We start from the raw sequence: 16,881 nt of genomic DNA on the forward strand, positions 1-16,881 counted from the left end.
TTTAACCTTGTAACTAACTCTTATTTCCTTTTCTTATATTATACATCTTACCGCTTATTAAAGGATTGGCTACAACCATTGTCTTTGGTGTGAGATCTAAGGTGCTACTGACCTGGGTAAGTGACAGAGCCTTTGGGGCTGAAATTAACCTGAATATTGCTGTGCTCTTTGGTGTACGGAACCATATATCACAAAGGTAATCTTGCCTGGCTGGCAAGACAGATCAGAGTATACAGGGGACTGTCTGTGATCCTACATGTTAAGGCTGTTATAGTGCTTGAGGAGTTCACACTTGATAATTGGTTGGTGAAATCTAAGTATAAAAAGCACAACCAATTTTGGGTGTGTCCTGTTTCTCAACAGTCAGCCCTGGGGCTGGTACACACTCTTCAGCCACTGCAGGACAGCTTGACAGAAGCATTTTGAGCTCTGCAAAGATCAGGATGAGCCAAAGTTACTTATTAGTCAATTGCTCTTCTTCTGTGTTCACAGCTGGTGCCTGAGAGGGTAGAAGCCCAACAGAAATGCATTTGGGTGATGAGCACTTGGCTCTTACAACTCACAAACCATTTTTTTTTTTTTTTTTTTAATCTTTCATCAGCTATTTAAAATAAACCTCTCCCTGGAGTCTCTCTCTGGAAGCTCGAGCCAGGAGTGTCTAGCAAGTGTGTTACATTAACGTTAAGCATTTAGAGGGCACGTTAGCGCCTCAGAGCAGCAGAACATGACAGGATGTCTGCTCCCATTGAAAACGACAGTCTCATTAGTCCTGGTGCTGCACAAACATCTTCACCGCCCCTTGCCCGCGTGGGGTAGGCACGGGCAGACAGCGCTAAGGCCACTCTACAGGGGGGGATCCTGAGACAGAGAGAGGGAGGGGCTGCATCATGGGCCTGCTGAGGAGAGCGGGGTCAAACCCAGGGACTTGCCCTGGGTCACGGAGTGTGTCCCTAACAGAGCTGGGTGCAGAACCCAGGCGTCCTGGCTCCCAGCCCCCACTCTTCTCACTGGACCCCCCTCAGCTGGGCACAGAACCCAGGTGTCCTGGCTCCTTGGCCCCGCTCTACGCACTGGACACCCCCCTCCCCTCAGCTGGGAATAGAACCCAGGCGTCCTGGCCCACCCCCCGCTCTACTCACTAGACATCCCTCCCCCCCCCGCTAGGAATAGAACCCAGGCCCCCAGCCCCCCACAGCCCCGCTGCAGGGAGATGTGCAGCAGTCCGCGAGGGGGCGCCGTCACGCGGGGCTGGGAGCGAGTGACCCGAGCCCGGCTCGAGGCAGGGTCGGACTCTAGCGCGGGCGCGAGGACACAGCGAAGACGGCGGGATTCAAGAAACCCCGCCCCCGCCGCAGCGGGAGCGGAAATAGGGCGGGAGGACGTGCCCTGTACGTCTGAGGTCACTTCCGGAGACTCCGGAGGATTTCAAGATGGCGGCTTCTTTGTTGAGGTGACGTCTGGGAGCGGGGACAGGACGCCCCGGGTGGGGAGGGGAGACCGTGAGGGGCGCTCGGGTGGTGGTGGGGGGGATGGGGCGGGGCGGGCCGAGGCGCTTTCTCCCGCCAGGCTGGCCGCGTTGGCGGGCTCGGGGCAGCTCTGTGGGAGCCCGGGCCCGGCTTCTCCTCCGTCGTCTCCAGCGCTGGTCCTGCCGCCGCGGGCCGACCTGAGGCAACCCCGCGCAGGAGCCGCAGTTCAGCGCGCAGGAGCCGCAGTTCAGGCCGCACGAATCGACCTGCGGGGTGGGGAGGAGACGGGCCCGAGAGACTCCATCGCCTCGTCTGAGAACAAGCCCAGCGCCTTGGAAGGGCAGGACAGGACGCTCTAGGGTGTTACGTTACGGTCCCTGGGACAGAATCATTTCTTCCCCTCCCTCACTCGTGCTGTGTGGGGAGAGCGAGTTTACACAGGCACTTAGGCCAAAGTTGCACTGTCTAATGGCTCGAAGCTGTCAGATGCCTTGGTAGACTGGCCCTACACCTTATAACTGTGAGTAAGGGGGTGTGTGTAGACGCACATTGTACAGCTTTATTGGTACCCAGTTTAGGTAATGCGGTGTAACCACCCTAGGGGGGACACAGTTATCCCATTGTAGCTTATCCCAGTACAGGAAGGGGAATAATTTATCCCAGTGTAAGAGAGACAAGGTGGATGAGATGATAACCTTTACTGAACCAGCTCTGCTAGTGAGAGAGACACAGCCTTAGGAGCGTACAGAGAGCTCTTTCAGACCTGGTCTGGTAAAAGATATTATCTCAACCCACCTTGGTCCCTGGATATTAGAGAGACAACACGGGTACAATAACTCAGTATAAGACACCTTTATTTTGGCATAATTGTTCTCCACTAGGGGTTGGACCAGTGTAATTATTTTGGCCAAAAAAATCACACCTTAATTAAATGGTTTTACACTGGTACAAAATCTGTGTGTAGAACAGGCCATAGCTAGCAGTTCTTAGTCTGCTGTTTATTAGGAATGTAAAATCTTTGCTTTCCTGTTTTTGCTGAAGGCTGTTTTGGTTGACTTTGATTTGTGGATTGGAACCATTCTTAGCCATTAGCTGAAGGGGTGAATCGCCAACAGTTTTTCTCCCAAGAGTTTGAGCTAAATAGGTGTTAACAAAAATAAACAGTTTCAGTTAAATTCTCTCTTGTTCAGGTTTCACTTGTGTAACTCATCTGATGTTAAACTTGTTCTTCAGTTGGCCACAGAGTCTTCTAGGGAAAACAGAGTAAGACTTCCTTGTTTTAATACACAAACAAAACAAAACAAATCCTTTTGGCCTTTTTCATTGGTCATAAATAGATTTTGGGGAGGGGGGGGAGGAGAAGCAAATACCCAACAGTACCTGCAAAAGACAAGCACCTTTCCCCATTCAGATTGCCTTTAAAGGTATCACAACATAGTACTAGCTAACACAGGGTAGATAGCTGTACCACAGGTATAGCTGTGACTGTTCTCATTTATTGGCACTGCTGCAGTCACTGTGTGGCAGAATGATGATGTACCTTTGTCATGTGTCATATGGAATGGGTTTTTGATATTTGGATGGGTTCTAGTAGGCAGGAGTTCTGGTTTCCTCTAGCAGATGAAGGTTGATCTCGCTGTAGTCTGCTGTCATATCGCAATATGGTGCTGGTGAGACCAGGAAAGGAATATTGTGTCCAGGTTTGGTGTCCCTGCTTGAAAGGCTGTTGAAAATTTGGAAAAAGGTCAAAGAAGAGCAATGAGTGATTTGAGTACTGGAAAGCTTGCCTTACAATGGAAAACTAAAGGATTTTAATCTGTTTAGTTTTTTTAGAGAAGGTTAAGTGACTTGAGCATGGTCTATAACTACCAATGCAAGGAGAAGATATACTGTTAGAGGGCTCTTTATTCTAGCAGACACACAGGCCCAATCAGACATATAAGAGCCAGTGGCTGGAAGTTGCAACTAGAAAAATTCAAATGGGAAATAAAGTGCATTTTTTTAAAGTGAGGGTAATTAGCCTTTGGCACAACTTTCGAAGAGCTGTGGTAGATTCTCTTATCACTGGGTGTCTTTAAATTAGAATGGGGGACTGATTCTCTGATCTGCTAAGGCCATTTTCCACCACATAAACAGTGCAGAGTGCTCCCACACTAGCAGGAGGCAGCCAGTAGATTATTCCTCTGGTTTGAGAGGGTGTGGTTTGGAAGGAGAGAAGGTGTGGTTCCATTACCACCAGTCCTCCACTGGAGTAAGGTCCATGGGGATTTGAGGCCTGGATGTTTTACTAGGAGCTGTTGTCTTTGATGCAGGAATTGCTGGGTGACATTTTCTGGCCTGTTGTTACCCCTGAGAGAATTCTGTACCAAAAAATTCTGCAGCAAAAAAATAAAAATTCTGTACACAAGTATTTTAAAATTCTGCAAATGTTATTTATCAATAAATAAATGTGGAGGCTCCAGCATGGCAGTACGGAGCACAGACCACTGGCTGCACAGAGGGGAGTTCACCCTACAGTCACCTTTCCCCCTCCGGGACATGGATCCTGCTGGGCTGAACCTGTCTGCCCACACCTGGCACAAATGGGGCAAGGCCCCAGAGTGTTTCTGGCACAGGCCGAGCCCTAGTGCTGTGTCAGGTGCAGCTTCACCACCCAGTCCAAGTGTGAAGAGGCTTGATGGGGAAAGAGGGCGGAATCCAGATGTGGGTTGAGAGGGCTCTGTGTGGGGCAATCTCTTCTGGCCTTGGAATCTATGAATGCCAGTTATGGGTTCAGTGCAGAAAGTCTGAGGGTTCGTATTGTCTGTGTGAAATCTGTTTGGTGTTTGCGCATAAGGCTGTTCCCTAACTTCTGCATGGTGTGTGAGCAGTGATACGGGAGAAGAGTTACCATTGATTGCCTAATAACAGTGCCTCTTCAAATTTGAACCTTAATTTTAGTTTTCCCAGCTTCCCAATAGTTTGACCATATTGATGTTTATTTAATATCTATTCCCATCCCCCCCACTATCCCCTGAGTTATTTTATATATCTTTTTCTCACTGGAATCAAGGTTAACAAATGTGTTGGCTTTTTTCTAGATATTTTCTTACCTTTTTTGGTTTAAAAGGCAGTTTAGGCTTGGTGTGGTGTGGATAGTAGGAAACATGCTGGCTTGGGTGGAAAGCTTCCTGAGGTGTGCATAGACTCAATTTCTGTCACAGAATCCACAGGCAACACTAAGCAGCAAGGGTCTGATTTGTCATCTCCCTGCACTTCATAGTATATTACACTCCTGTCATTCTGGATTTTTGGTGGCATTCTACACTCACTGTGCAGCACTTTGAAACAACTCCACAAAGTATAGAACAACAATGATAAATTGGGCCCTGGATGTGCATAGATTAAGCCAGCCATTAAAGAACTGTAGCCTCGGGAATGGAGGTTGTTCATAACTCTGAAATGTTTGTATCTCTGAACAAAACGTTATGGTTGTTCTTTCAAAAGTCTACAACTGAACATTGACTTAGTATGGCTTTACTATACAGAAGAAAAATGCTGTTTTTAACAGTCTTAATTAAAATGAAATAAGCACAGAAACAGTTTCCTTACCTTGTCAAATCTTTTTAAAAATCTTTCCCTTTATTTTTTTAGTAGTTTGTTTTACAGTATTATGCTGTATAGTATTTGCGGGTTTTTTGGTCTCTGCTGCCTTATTGCGTACTTCTGATTCCAAATAAGATGTGTGGTTGACTGGTCAGTTCGTAACTCTGAGGTTCTACTATAGAAGCAACTTGTCCATGCATGTATTGTTACATTTGCATTGGATTACATGGTGTGCATTTTAATGTGCTCTCTGACAGTCTCTGCACAAATGCTAATGGAAACATCAACACCCCCTGCTAATAAATACATTTCTAACTAGCTTTCTGTCTGTATCCCCAAAACTGTCAAATGTGCTCCTAATTTTTCTATCTATAATACATATGACCCCAATTACTGTAATATCTGAGCACTTCACAATCTTTAATGTGTTTGTCCTCACAGTCCCCTGGGAGGCAGGGCTTTATCCCCTTTGTTCAGACTGGGAACTGAGGTGCAGAGACTACATGACTTGTCCAAGGTCATACAGGGAATCCTGAATCCCTGCTTGCTTCCTAATCACTGGATCCTCCTTCCTCCCCTCATTGCAGAAATACCAGATTTGTTTAGCTGCATTCTACGTGTCTCAGAAGCATCTTGTTCAATTTGCCTCCAGCTTCCAGAAAAATCTTCTAGTGACAGAAGTTGGAGAGAGGGGAGGGGGTGAATCAACCCAAGCTGGGAGCGCTTATCCTAAATGTGGTGTAGTAATTCTCGTCGTCATTACCAGAGCTCCATAATGAAAGACACTGCAGAGAACTGTATCAGGAACTGAGCATGGAGCAACCATAAACTAGATTAACCCAGACAGTGCTTCTATTAACAGGGGGTAGTGAATTGATCTTGGGGGATGGCGGTTCTGCATTCCTAATGCTGGCTCTTTCAGCTAACTCGCGGTGTGACTTTGATCAAGACATTGAACGTTTGTGTGTTGTTTCCCTTCTTTGTTGTTTTAGTTTGAATTGCAATAGAGCCTATGGGCCCCAGGCATGGACCATGGCTCTGTTGTGCTAGGTGCTGTACAAACACAATGAAGAAAAGGTCTCTGCACTAGAGAGCTAAGTAAATCGTAAAATGAGGCTGATCTTCAGAGTGCAGAGACATCAGCCCTGTTGTTTTGAGTACGCTGTAATTTTTTTGAAAACCTCTTCTGTTGCTCTGCCACCTGTGTAAATGGTGACCAGGAGACAGAGCCTTGATTTGTATAAATTTTTATAGCTTAGTTGAAGTAAGTGGAGCTATGACATCCTATTGTGGGTCTGGCCCCCAGGTATTTTTACCACTGTGTCTTCCAGATCTGCTGAGGGATGGTTAAAAATGCCAGTGCTATGTTTACCCACTGGTGTTAATGAAACTGGGAGATTTCCTGAGATTCTGGAGCAGATGCAGTCTGCATGCATGTGAGGGTTAATTAATGTTTGTCAGTGTAGATGAAAGTGCCGAGTGTTATACACTTAATTCTAATCATGTCACCAGGCAATGCAGTGCTATCTTTTGTGCCTTGTCCTTGACAGTAATTCTGAAGAGAGAGCGGGTGCTGTAGATTCCAACCCACATCTGCAAACGCTTGAGCTGTGTGGCTGGATTGGAGGCCTGGCTCTGCCCCTCTCGCTGGAGAAATGTCCTTGAATGTCAGAGTCACAATTACTGCAATTGATTTGTAGAGAATAGCTCCTACTGCTTTGGGAACCATAAAAACCTTATTTACCTCCCGCCTCCAGTGTTGATGTGCCTGAAATACTGTGTGCATTGGGCCGTGACATTGACCTGCCATCTCTCTACCACTCAGAGTAAGGAATGGCAAGGGGAAACAATATAATGAAAAAGAGCTTTTAGGAGGAAAGCTGGTGATCTCTTTATTTCAAATGCTTGAAGAGCTGTAGCCTGAACCAGCTCTTTTCATGCTGCTTGGCAGACATGCCTTTTTGGGACATTTACCACCCAACCATGAGAATTGTTTCTCCTGAGATTGAAGAATGGCCTGCATCAGCCTCGCTGTTAGTGCAGAGTGCTGTTATGCCTGTCTTATTAGCAAGGTATTACAACTCAGTATGGTAATTACAGGGTATCCGAAAGAGAACCCTTGGGCAGAGTCTGGAGAGAGTAGTTAATAGCTAGGCTCAGCGTTAGAAGTGATGTTAAAAATTAATTCCTCATCCCCCCCCAGATTCACTCTTAAAAAACATCAGGCATTACACTGTGGTCTCCTCTGTTCCTGGTTATAAAAATGCCCGTGTTGCGGGCGTTACCCCTTTCTGTGTCTGTCTGACCTTCACAGAGCTCTTTCCATCTTCTCTTTTGCAGACATGTGGGTCAGCGTTGCCTGTGGACTCGGCTCGGCCCCAGCCTTTCTGTGCGACAGTGAGTTTTTTGAGGTTTTATTGAGAATGAAGGAATTAATTCCTTTCTCCCCAAGGGATCCCTTCTAAAAATACACTGTGTGCATGTTCTACCTGCTTTCTAATTCTAACCATTCAGATATATGACAGGTGCCATGTGTTGGTACGGCATTTACTGTGTCATTAAATGATAAATATATGGCTAGTTAAGTAACCAGCAAGTGTTTCCTTTGTGAGGTAATAATTGTGTCCTGGGTTAAAATAAACTCCTGGCTGGCAGCTGGGGTGTGTGTTAGTCCTGGGTGTGGCTATTATTGAATGTGTCTGATGAATAAGTACATGTACAGACACAGTTGGATTAGAATAGTGTAACTAGAATCAAAGTAGGTTCAAAGAGGAGTCTGAAAGGGGCTTTGGGATAGCGAGTTCTGGAGTCAACATTGATTGGGATTTGCATGCCGCCCAGGTGCATCAGTGACTATGTTGCATCCCTGTGCTTGGCTTGTCACTGCTCCATTTCAATGTCATTCTGGGTAAACTGCAGTGCAGTCTACCCAGTAACTTTGTACCTAACAAGAATACAATCAGCAGAAACTCCCTGGCTCCCACGCTTCATGCAAGCTGCACAGCCAGGCTTGTGGGGAGGGGGGAAACTGGTTTTCTTTTCTTTTTTTTTTTTTTTTTTTTTTTTTTTTTTTTTTTGCTAAATGGGGCTGTAAGTTTAATTGCTGAGTTATCTCAGGAACATGAAATTACAAGGTCTGTCTTTGGTACAGCATGCAATTACTGTAGCAGTAAAGAGCAGGTTGCATGGTTTCAGCATTATATAACGTGTTATCAGATAGCTAATAGTCCGAGTTGGCTGCAGATGGTGCTTTTCAGGTGGGGGGGAGGCCAAGGGAAATCAATATGGAACTGAGCACAGCAACATCTCTCCATCTGAAATTTTATTATGAAATGCTGAGAGCTGCCCCTGACTCTCATCTCCTGGTTCTCCCATGATCCGTGCTGTATTACTACAGTTGAGACCAGCAGAGGTGCTTGAGCTGAGAGGTTCTTGTTTGGAACTCTCCCTCCACCCCGCAAATCCACCAGCACCCACCTTTGTTACCCTTCTGAGCACAATGCAAAGTCTATCTTTGCCCTTTTTAAGGCTGTTGAGGCAGGTGTGTTGACGTGGATATATTTATGGGCAGTCCTTGTTAATGTTGTAATTTTTAATTTGTGGGCTCGATGCCCAGACCATTGGATGGTGCCTATAGATGGATTTAATAATTTTAATAAATAAATACTTTGATGAGCTGGGAACAGAGGAGATGAATTCATGTCAGTAGCCTGCTTCCCTGGCCATCTCTAGTCTCATTCATGGCCTCCCTGCATCTTCCCTGGGCTTCATGCAGACCTGGTGTCATGTTTATTCTGCCCTTTAGTTCTTTTTCTAGGTGCTGACTAGCAGGGCAGCTATGAGCTAGCCCCATTGTCAGAGCTATGCCCAGGGTTCAGGTAGTTTTCCTGTTTCAGGATAAAACTGTAAAGAGCAGAAAGCTGCTCAGTGGGTGGAGCAGTGTGTGTGGCCTGTCTTTGACTTGTGGAGATGGGCAAGCTGTCTCCCATGGGATGTACCAGTTGTGCAAAGTGAAATGCCCCTCTGGTGTTGCCCTCTGGACCTCGTACAGCCTTGCTCAGACAATGATGTTCCACAGACACAGGGTGAATCTGAGTCACTTAATTCTGTTGCTCTTCCTTGTGCTCCTCTGACTTCCTCCTCTCCTTTTGTTCCAGTGTGGTCCCCATGGGAACGACAGCAAAGGAGGAGATGGCTCAATTTTGGGATAAAAACACCCTGTCGAATCGTCCCATGTCCCCTCATATCACCATCTACAAGTAAGAGCTCCAGAGGCATCGGCATCTCCGCGGGGTTACATCCTAGAGTCTGGCAAAGGGCTTGGGGCTTAACTCTTTGCCTCCTTCCCATCATGTGGAAAGAACTCTCCATCTTCCTGTTAGTAGTCAGGGTGCACCTGCCATGTGGTTAAGACAGAGAATTGGGAGACCTAGGTTGTATTTCTAGCTCTGCTATAAACATTCTGAGATCTGGGGGGTGAGGGAGTGTTACTTTTCCCACCTGGGATGGTTTCTTCATTGGAGCAATGGCAATAATGAAATTCATCCACATGAAGGGGTTGTGAGCCCTAGTTAATGTCTTCAGAGCCCTCTGAGGACCCCCTGGTGGAAGGCGCCAGGCCAGGACAAAGGATTATTTTCCCCAAAAAATCTGAGTCCAAAGGGTGTTAGGGTGACATGAAGCACAGGAAGGGAATTTATGTGAGGCCACCAGAACATTCCTCCTCAGTGTCCCATGTCTCTGCATTAGGCTGTTCCCATGATCTAATACGCTTGGGGTGAATTTCCTGTTGTGTTGGGATTTTTCTCATTTCTCTGTCTGGGAGCCTGAACCCTGTCCTGCCCCTCTGAATCAGTGGCAGCCTTGCACTCCCCCCCTCCCCCCAATCCTCCCTCTTTTTAAGCCCTTCCAGCAAACATAGGCTTTTTCCCTCCCAGGATTCCTGTCAGTGGGCTTTGTCATTCTTGAGCCACCTCTGCAAATTCCCTGCCCATTTTCCATCTGGCTTGATTCCTTGAATAATTCTGAGTGCAGAAATACACAGCCAGCAGCACGCAGCTGTTTGGGAATAGGTTGGTCATGAACCCTTTCTGAGCAGATTTATATGAGTTCCCATTGTCTGGAAGGCGTCCAAAGCGCCCCTCATCCTCACATTACTTTAGGTCTCTCCCTAAACAAGGAGCAGTCAGTGGGTGGACCGCAGGACAAATCTGGATCGCCAGACACTTTTGAGTGGACTGCAACGGTCAAACGGGCTGAGCTGAGCCAGGGCTGGAGCTGTGCAGGGCCCCTCCAGCAGGAGGTGAGCAGCCTCACCAGCTCTGTCCTCCGGCAGCAGTGCAGGGATAGGGCGAGTGGGCCATGTGCGTGAACAAGCAGGTGCTAGCTTCTGGGCTCAGTGAGTGGGGCAGCAGGAGCCTCTCTGGGCAGGAAGTGGGCAGGCAACCGGGGGATTAAAGGGAGCGGGGCCGCTCGGCCCACCAGGTAAGCAGAGCTGTCAAGTGCCTCTCAGAGATGTAATTTATTAGATGTTTCTAGAAGGTTATTTTTAGGTTATACAGTGCTTTGATTTTATTTTTTCCTTTAAGACACTAAAAATATAAGCAATAAGCCCCTGGGTATATTACACAGTATGTGTTTGTCGAACAGGGACACTTGAGGTGTGAAAAATTGTTTTTCTGGAGGCTGGACCTTGACCAAGAAATTTGGACCTTGACAAAAAATAGTCTGTGGCAGGGAAGTCAATCTCACCTCTAGCATGCTTCAGACATCCTAGGTGTGCTTTTTGCATATCACTCACAGCCCACGAGTGGCTCATCTTCCTGACAAGGTCTGTTGTTTTGCAGGTGGTCTCTGCCCATGGTGATGTCCATCGCCCACCGGGGCACTGGTGTTGCAATGAGTGCAGGTGTGTGATTCTCTGCCTCCGGTTCTTTCGGTAATGGTAATGTGGTCAGCATCAGTATTGAGAGCTTTCATTTGCAGCTACTAATTGTGAGACAGTGTGACTTCATTCTGTTGATTATCTCCTCTCTCCTTGTCCTCAGGCAAGGAGTTGCAGTCTCTCAGCTGTAGTTGCCACAGCTGGGATCTGTAATGGGCTGCACTGACTGCACAAATAAATACCCATTGCAGTTTGCAGTGAAGTTCTCCAGAGCTCCTAATCTAATTCTTTTCCTTCTGTAAGCTGTGTCTTGCCACATGCACTAGTGTCCAGACTCCTGTGTCTTGTCAGACCTGGTGCCCTGCACATGTGCCATATGTAAGTGGTACCCTTCTGGGAAAGTCAAGGAGGCAGCATTGTCTAATGGTTAGAACACGGGGGACTGGGAGTCAGAAAACCTGCGTCCTGGTCTGAACTCTGCCGCTCCCTTGCCTGAAGTTGCAGAGCAAGTCACTTACCTTCCTAGGGCCTCGCTTTGTTTGTTGGGGACTGACTCCCTGTTGTTGCTCTCCGATGAGGTGTGATAGCATATAAGTGCAAAGTGCTGTTTGCTTTTGCTTTGCCATGGCTTCCGGTTAAAGGTCAGGTGCTCCAAGCGAGAGCTCCTCTTGGGAAAGCCGCTCATCAGAAAGAGCAAGTTCAGAGTACACTTTTTAAAATCCAGGTGGGTTTTCTAAGCTTTCTGCAGGTGTTGTTTGTATTACTGTAGTGCCGAGGAGCCTTAGTCATGAATCAAGATGCCATTGGTCTACTCTAGGCCCTATATGGACACAGTTGCTACCTTCCCAATTAGGGCCCCTACTTAGACATGGATAGTGCACACTGGGTGGGGAGGGGTGGCACCAGGGTGGGGAATGTTAAACCATATCAAGACCTTGTACCATTTAACCAAAACACTAATATTGAAACCTTAACAGTCTCTGACCCTCATTATCCTAAGGCCCTTCTCTCCTCTCAGACAGCGTAAAGGGGCCTCCTCATAGCAGAGAACCTGGCTGTAGAGAGTGTGAGCTTCTGCTCAGCCCCGCAGGAGGAGCTGGAGCTATGTTTGTAAGGGGAGGGCTGCATGGGGGGGGTCTGAGCAAAAGGAGCTTCACAGTGTTCTTCTGGGACCCCAGAGCCTGGCAGCAATACAGGTAGGAACAGACGCCGAGGCCAAGGCCTATGTTTTCCAAATTGGACCCTCCCTGTGGGTACCTGATTTCCAATGCCTGGAAAGCCGTGAGCATCTGCACCCCAATTGAAGTCAGTGGGAGCTGTGGGTGCTCAGCACCTCTCAGGGTTTAGCCCCAGGGTTTGGAAGTTGGGCATCCAATGGGAGAGGCCATTTGTAAACGTAGCCGTAAGCACATTTGTAAATGTGGGCCCAAGTGACCGGAGCCAGTGCAGAGCTATGGCTGGTAGTCTGCTCTCCTGTGCTCTAGCCTCGGGGTTTGTCTGCACAGCCCATGGCAGAGAGTCTTGGAGCTTGGGTCGACAGACTTCGGCTTGTGGGGCTCAGGCTGCTGTGCTAAAAAGAGCTGTGTAGACGCTTACAGCTCAGGCTCTGAAGCCTGAGGGTGAGAGTTGTTGTTCAAGCACAGAGTTGCCGTTGCCTATAAAAGTGGATTTATTATTCCCTTACAAAAGGAACCCTCTGTTGACCTCTGCCATTGGAACAGCAAAATGCCTCCTCCCGAATCCAAAGGGTGACCCCGCACTGGCAGCACTGTCTCGCCAGGCAGATCTGCAGCCAAGGAAATGGCTCTGCTTTCACTGGCCAGGCCAGCAATTACATGAGCACTCAATTCCTGCACTTTCACAAGGCAAACACAGAGGCCATTGAAACCACCAGTGGCTGAGCTGGGAAGCAGCTAGTTAGCTTAGCAGCAGTGCCAGCACCATCCAATTGAGCTGCTCAGCGTACCAGAGGAGAGCAATCGGGCTCTACTGAATGGAGATTAATCACCGCTTGGCTAGCTCTTTTCTCTTTGATCACTCCCATTCTTTTGGCAGCACCATCTGTAAAAAGCCTCTTGACCTAGAAATGACAGAGAAGCTGCCCCTACTTCCCCAGCTAGCACACTTGCTTACATCAAGCCGTCTCTTTGTGTACCAGCCTCTTCACTGATGTCAACAGAGCTCTGCGTGTGCCATTGGGCTGCTGGGCTTGGCTCCTGCTAAACTGTCTGTTTGGTTAGTGATTAGCAAGTGGATATTTTTGTCTTGCTATTTTGGACTCTAGAGGACTTTCTGGAGGAGCTCCTGTCTGACATTTCAGACCTTGAGTGGATCCTCTTTAACTTGTATTCCCAGGTAGTTTGGCTTTTGCACTGAGGCTCCCTGATTCTGCAAATGCTTGAGCATCTGTCTCAGTACTCCCATGAATAGTCAGTGGGGCTACTCGCATGAGTCCAGTTACTCACATACTTCAGTGCTGGCAGAATTGGGGCCAACAGCAAGGTACTTTAGCACATGCATAGCTCTGTTGACTTCCTGGGGCCTTTCTGAATCAGTTGGTAACACTGTTAATGACTTCACACCTTACATTCTGTTGCTATTTGTTTATTTAGCCAAGCTGAGACTGACTGGAATTGTTCTTAAAGGCGTGAGTGTGTCAGAGCAAAAAGTGACACCTCCTGCACTAATCACCTAAAAGTAACTTGCCTTCCATCTCCTCCCTATTACACACACAACTGAAAGTCGCTCCTTGGTGGGAGCTGTGCTGTACTGATAGAGGAACCAGGAGAGAGGGAGTAGTTGGCTGATTTTGTGGGGAGTTAGCATTGGAGTGGGAGCCCCTGGTTCCCTGCTGGGGAGTGCTGATCTTGTGCAGGGATGTCTCTCTGTCCTGGTGAATAAACTGCTTGGCAGCTGGTTTGACTTGTGGGTTCTTTCTTTCCCAGGGGTGTCTCTCTTTGGCCTGGCTGCCTTGATTCTCCCAGAACAGTTCCCCTATTACCTGGCATTTGTGAAGTCACTCAGCCTGGGGCCTGCTCTTATCTACTCTGCTAAGTTTGCTTTGGCTTTCCCTCTCACCTACCACACCTGGAACGGAATCCGACACCTTGTGAGTAGCCTTGATGGAGTTGCATGCATGTGTCTGCAGGTGCAGGGAGTTGGGTGGGCATCTGGGTATAATACTTTCAGAAGTTCCATTTTCAAACGTGACTTCAGTCACTTTGGCACTCCTGAGAGTGTCACTTCTTGTTTAATAACCCCAGCTCGTAATGATTACATTAAAAATGCAATGAAACTGCCTCCAAATCCATGTTAAAATTACCAGCATTGCTGATAACTGGCCAGCCGGATGGCTGCATGCACAAATGTGGGACAGGAAACAGTTAATGCTTCCATTGTTGGGTGTTTCTTTTCCTTGAATACACTGCTGTGCTTCGGGGTGGTGCGTGCACATGCGCTCGCTCCATCCATGGGCTTAACTTCAGTCAGGTAACCAAAATCTGATCTATTATCACAGCACTGTCAATGTAAACCAAAGGCATTGCCAGCTCAGGCTGAAATTCCCAGCTCTCTTTGTCCTTAACGCAGACTTTTAGTGCACTGGTACGTAGTCTGATCACCTGATAGCGCCTGTATGTGATACCAAGCAGTCCTACGTTGGCCAGGGCTAGCGGCAGATTGAGTGACCGACTAGGTCCATGTCTGACAATGGTGACTGACTCTGACCCCAATATATAGAGGCACAGTGGAAGAAAAGTTAAGACAATGAGGAAAATGACTCCTGAATGCTGCGTCCCCTGTCTTTTGAGGGGGTTCAGGTTCGGACTGTGCGAATGCCCAGTGGAAGGCCCTGATTCCTTGCTGAGTGTCTCTGTTCTTTTTGTTTTTAGATATGGGACATGGGGAAAGGATTTAAGATTCCTCAAGTCTATCAGTCTGGAGTCCTGGTCCTGGTGCTGACCCTGCTTTCCTCCGCCGGACTCGCAGCCATGTGAAGATGTCTCCTTGCTGAAGCCCTCTCTTCACCTAGAAGGATTTGATTCATCTGGCAATCCAGTCCAGGCAGAGCTCAGTGTGTGTAGGGGTAGGGCAGAAGGAGCAAGGAACTAAAGACTCCTAGATAACTAACTTGTTGGGGCAAGATGGTGCTTCCCCTCTTTGTAAAGCTTGTGAATGATCAGTTTGCTTATTACTAGCCCTGAGTGATGTGCTGTCTCCAGCTAGCTTAGCCCAATGATATCCCAGAACCTTCCAAAATGTCACCGACAGGAGTCCCAGTCCCAGTCCAGGATGTTCAAGACTCTAGGTAGCCACAAGCAGCTGGTCACTGACAGCTGATCAGCAGCTGATTCTTAGCTGCCTAGAGCACGCTCAGGGGAGCTGCTTTCTTTAATTCATTGTTGTTCTTTCATACTAACTCTGGTTCACTTGCTTTCTGCTCTGCCCTGAAGCTTGAGACAATAGTGGCACTGTGCGCCCCCTCACTGGTCCTGAGCGGGGTCGGGGGAGCAGATGCGAGTGCCTGTAGCCTAGCATATGTGTGTAGGCTCACGTAAAAGACAACTGTCCCTATTGACGCTAGCGCGGGTTCTAGAGCAAGCACAGACTGTGCCGCCGACGCCAGTTTAGCAAGGGGAATAGGGAATTTGACGCTGTCCTGGGTAAAATGCCTAACTGCTGGAATCTGGCTTTCTGCTGTGGTCAGCATCCTGTGGGCTTTACAGTGGAGAGAGGGGCAGCCAGTAACTGCTGCCCCAGTGCTGAGTCGGGGATTGGGTGTGTTAAGTTCAGAACTCTGTGTGCAGCAGCTCCCGCTTCTGCCAGCGAATGAAGGATAAGCACCCGTATATTTTTGGAGTCTTCAATCACATTTGCTCTCTTTTCTCTGAAAATAAAGTCTGTTCTTTGAACCTTTTGGATAACTGTCAGCGCCATGGGCTGCCCCTCCCAACCTGACTCTCTGCTATCACTCTGGCTCGTGTGTTTGCAATAGACCCACCTGTCCCAGAAAAGCAGGTTTGATCTTTCACATAGCACGCTGGCAGCTGAGTTATTGTTACAGATTTTCAAATGAGCTGCCACTTGGTCTTTTCAATAGATGTAATGAAACAGCAGCAGTGTAAACAAAGAGACAAATGGAGACTGCCCTGAGTGGATGGAGAATGTCAGTTCTCTTCAGAGAAGCAGCACAGAAGTGTGACACGGGATATGGGGTACTCTGTTCTCAGGGTGTGGAGCCCATGGTGACTGGCTGCCCCTTGGAGTTTGTAGTTGAGCGGCCTATCACTGGGCCTGCAGCTCATGGTCATTTATACTGTGCTGGCGTTTCACACCGAGCCTGTGCCGCTTTGTGCTTGTGTAAATGGCTGCCTGAGGCTGATCTGCAGGCTGATAGAAAGTCTGTCCAGGGGGCTACAGATTGCTGCTAAAACCTACTGTGCTCCAGTAGTTGTGTTTACACTTGGAGGCTCTGTTCTGCTCTGCAAAGGGACTGTAAAAATGGCTGCTTCCTATGCAGGGGCTCAGCCTCCTCTATGGAGCAGTTGGAGCTATTGACTCTACTGTCTGCAGGAGGGATTTTCCTCATCCTGTTGGTGCTGTGGAGCCAGCCTGGACTGTCCTGAAACATAAATTCCTGGCTCCAGAAGCAGCAACAACAGCACAAGCTTCCCCACCCCAAAGCGCACAGAGCTGAAGTATTGTATCCAATACCTAGTGAGGGTTTGGCCTCTACTGATTAACAGTAAGGCTGTGACTCCCCTGCCGGTTCTAAGGAAATTCTCCCCTCTTGCTCTAGGCCCTAGTGTGCACAAGCTGCAGATGTGTTTACCACTGGGTTGTCATGGGGCTATTCCCACTCTAGGAGTGCCCTAAAACTGGTAGTGAAGATGCAGCCCAGGAGAGGCAGTGGTGCATGGGCACCTGACCCCATCCAATGCAATGGAG

General features: G+C 48.0%; 1 protein-coding gene across 2 annotated transcripts; it reads left to right on the forward strand.

Annotated features, from left to right (window-relative positions):
- Positions 1-1,350: 1,350 nt before the first annotated feature.
- SDHC (succinate dehydrogenase complex subunit C) lies at positions 1,351-15,845 on the forward strand. Of its 2 annotated transcripts, none has more exons than XM_067569462.1 (6): positions 1,351-1,450; positions 7,392-7,448; positions 9,209-9,310; positions 10,898-10,959; positions 13,881-14,044; positions 14,826-15,845. In XM_067569462.1, exons 1-6 carry the CDS (start codon positions 1,431-1,433, stop codon positions 14,928-14,930), a joined length of 510 nt encoding a protein of 169 aa, XP_067425563.1. In that variant the 5' UTR covers positions 1,351-1,430; the 3' UTR covers positions 14,931-15,845. The 2 variants fall into 2 exon arrangements, with proteins under 2 accessions (XP_067425563.1, XP_067425564.1); XM_067569463.1 differs by lacking the exon at positions 1,351-1,450 and adding an exon at positions 1,963-1,986.
- Positions 15,846-16,881: the final 1,036 nt, after the last annotated feature.

Source organism: Emydura macquarii, unplaced genomic scaffold (genome assembly GCF_026122565.2).
Source record: "Emydura macquarii macquarii isolate MOO-44397 ecotype Brisbane River unplaced genomic scaffold, CSIRO-AGI_Emac_v2 contig_2924, whole genome shotgun sequence".
Lineage (NCBI taxonomy): Eukaryota > Metazoa > Chordata > Testudines > Chelidae > Emydura > Emydura macquarii.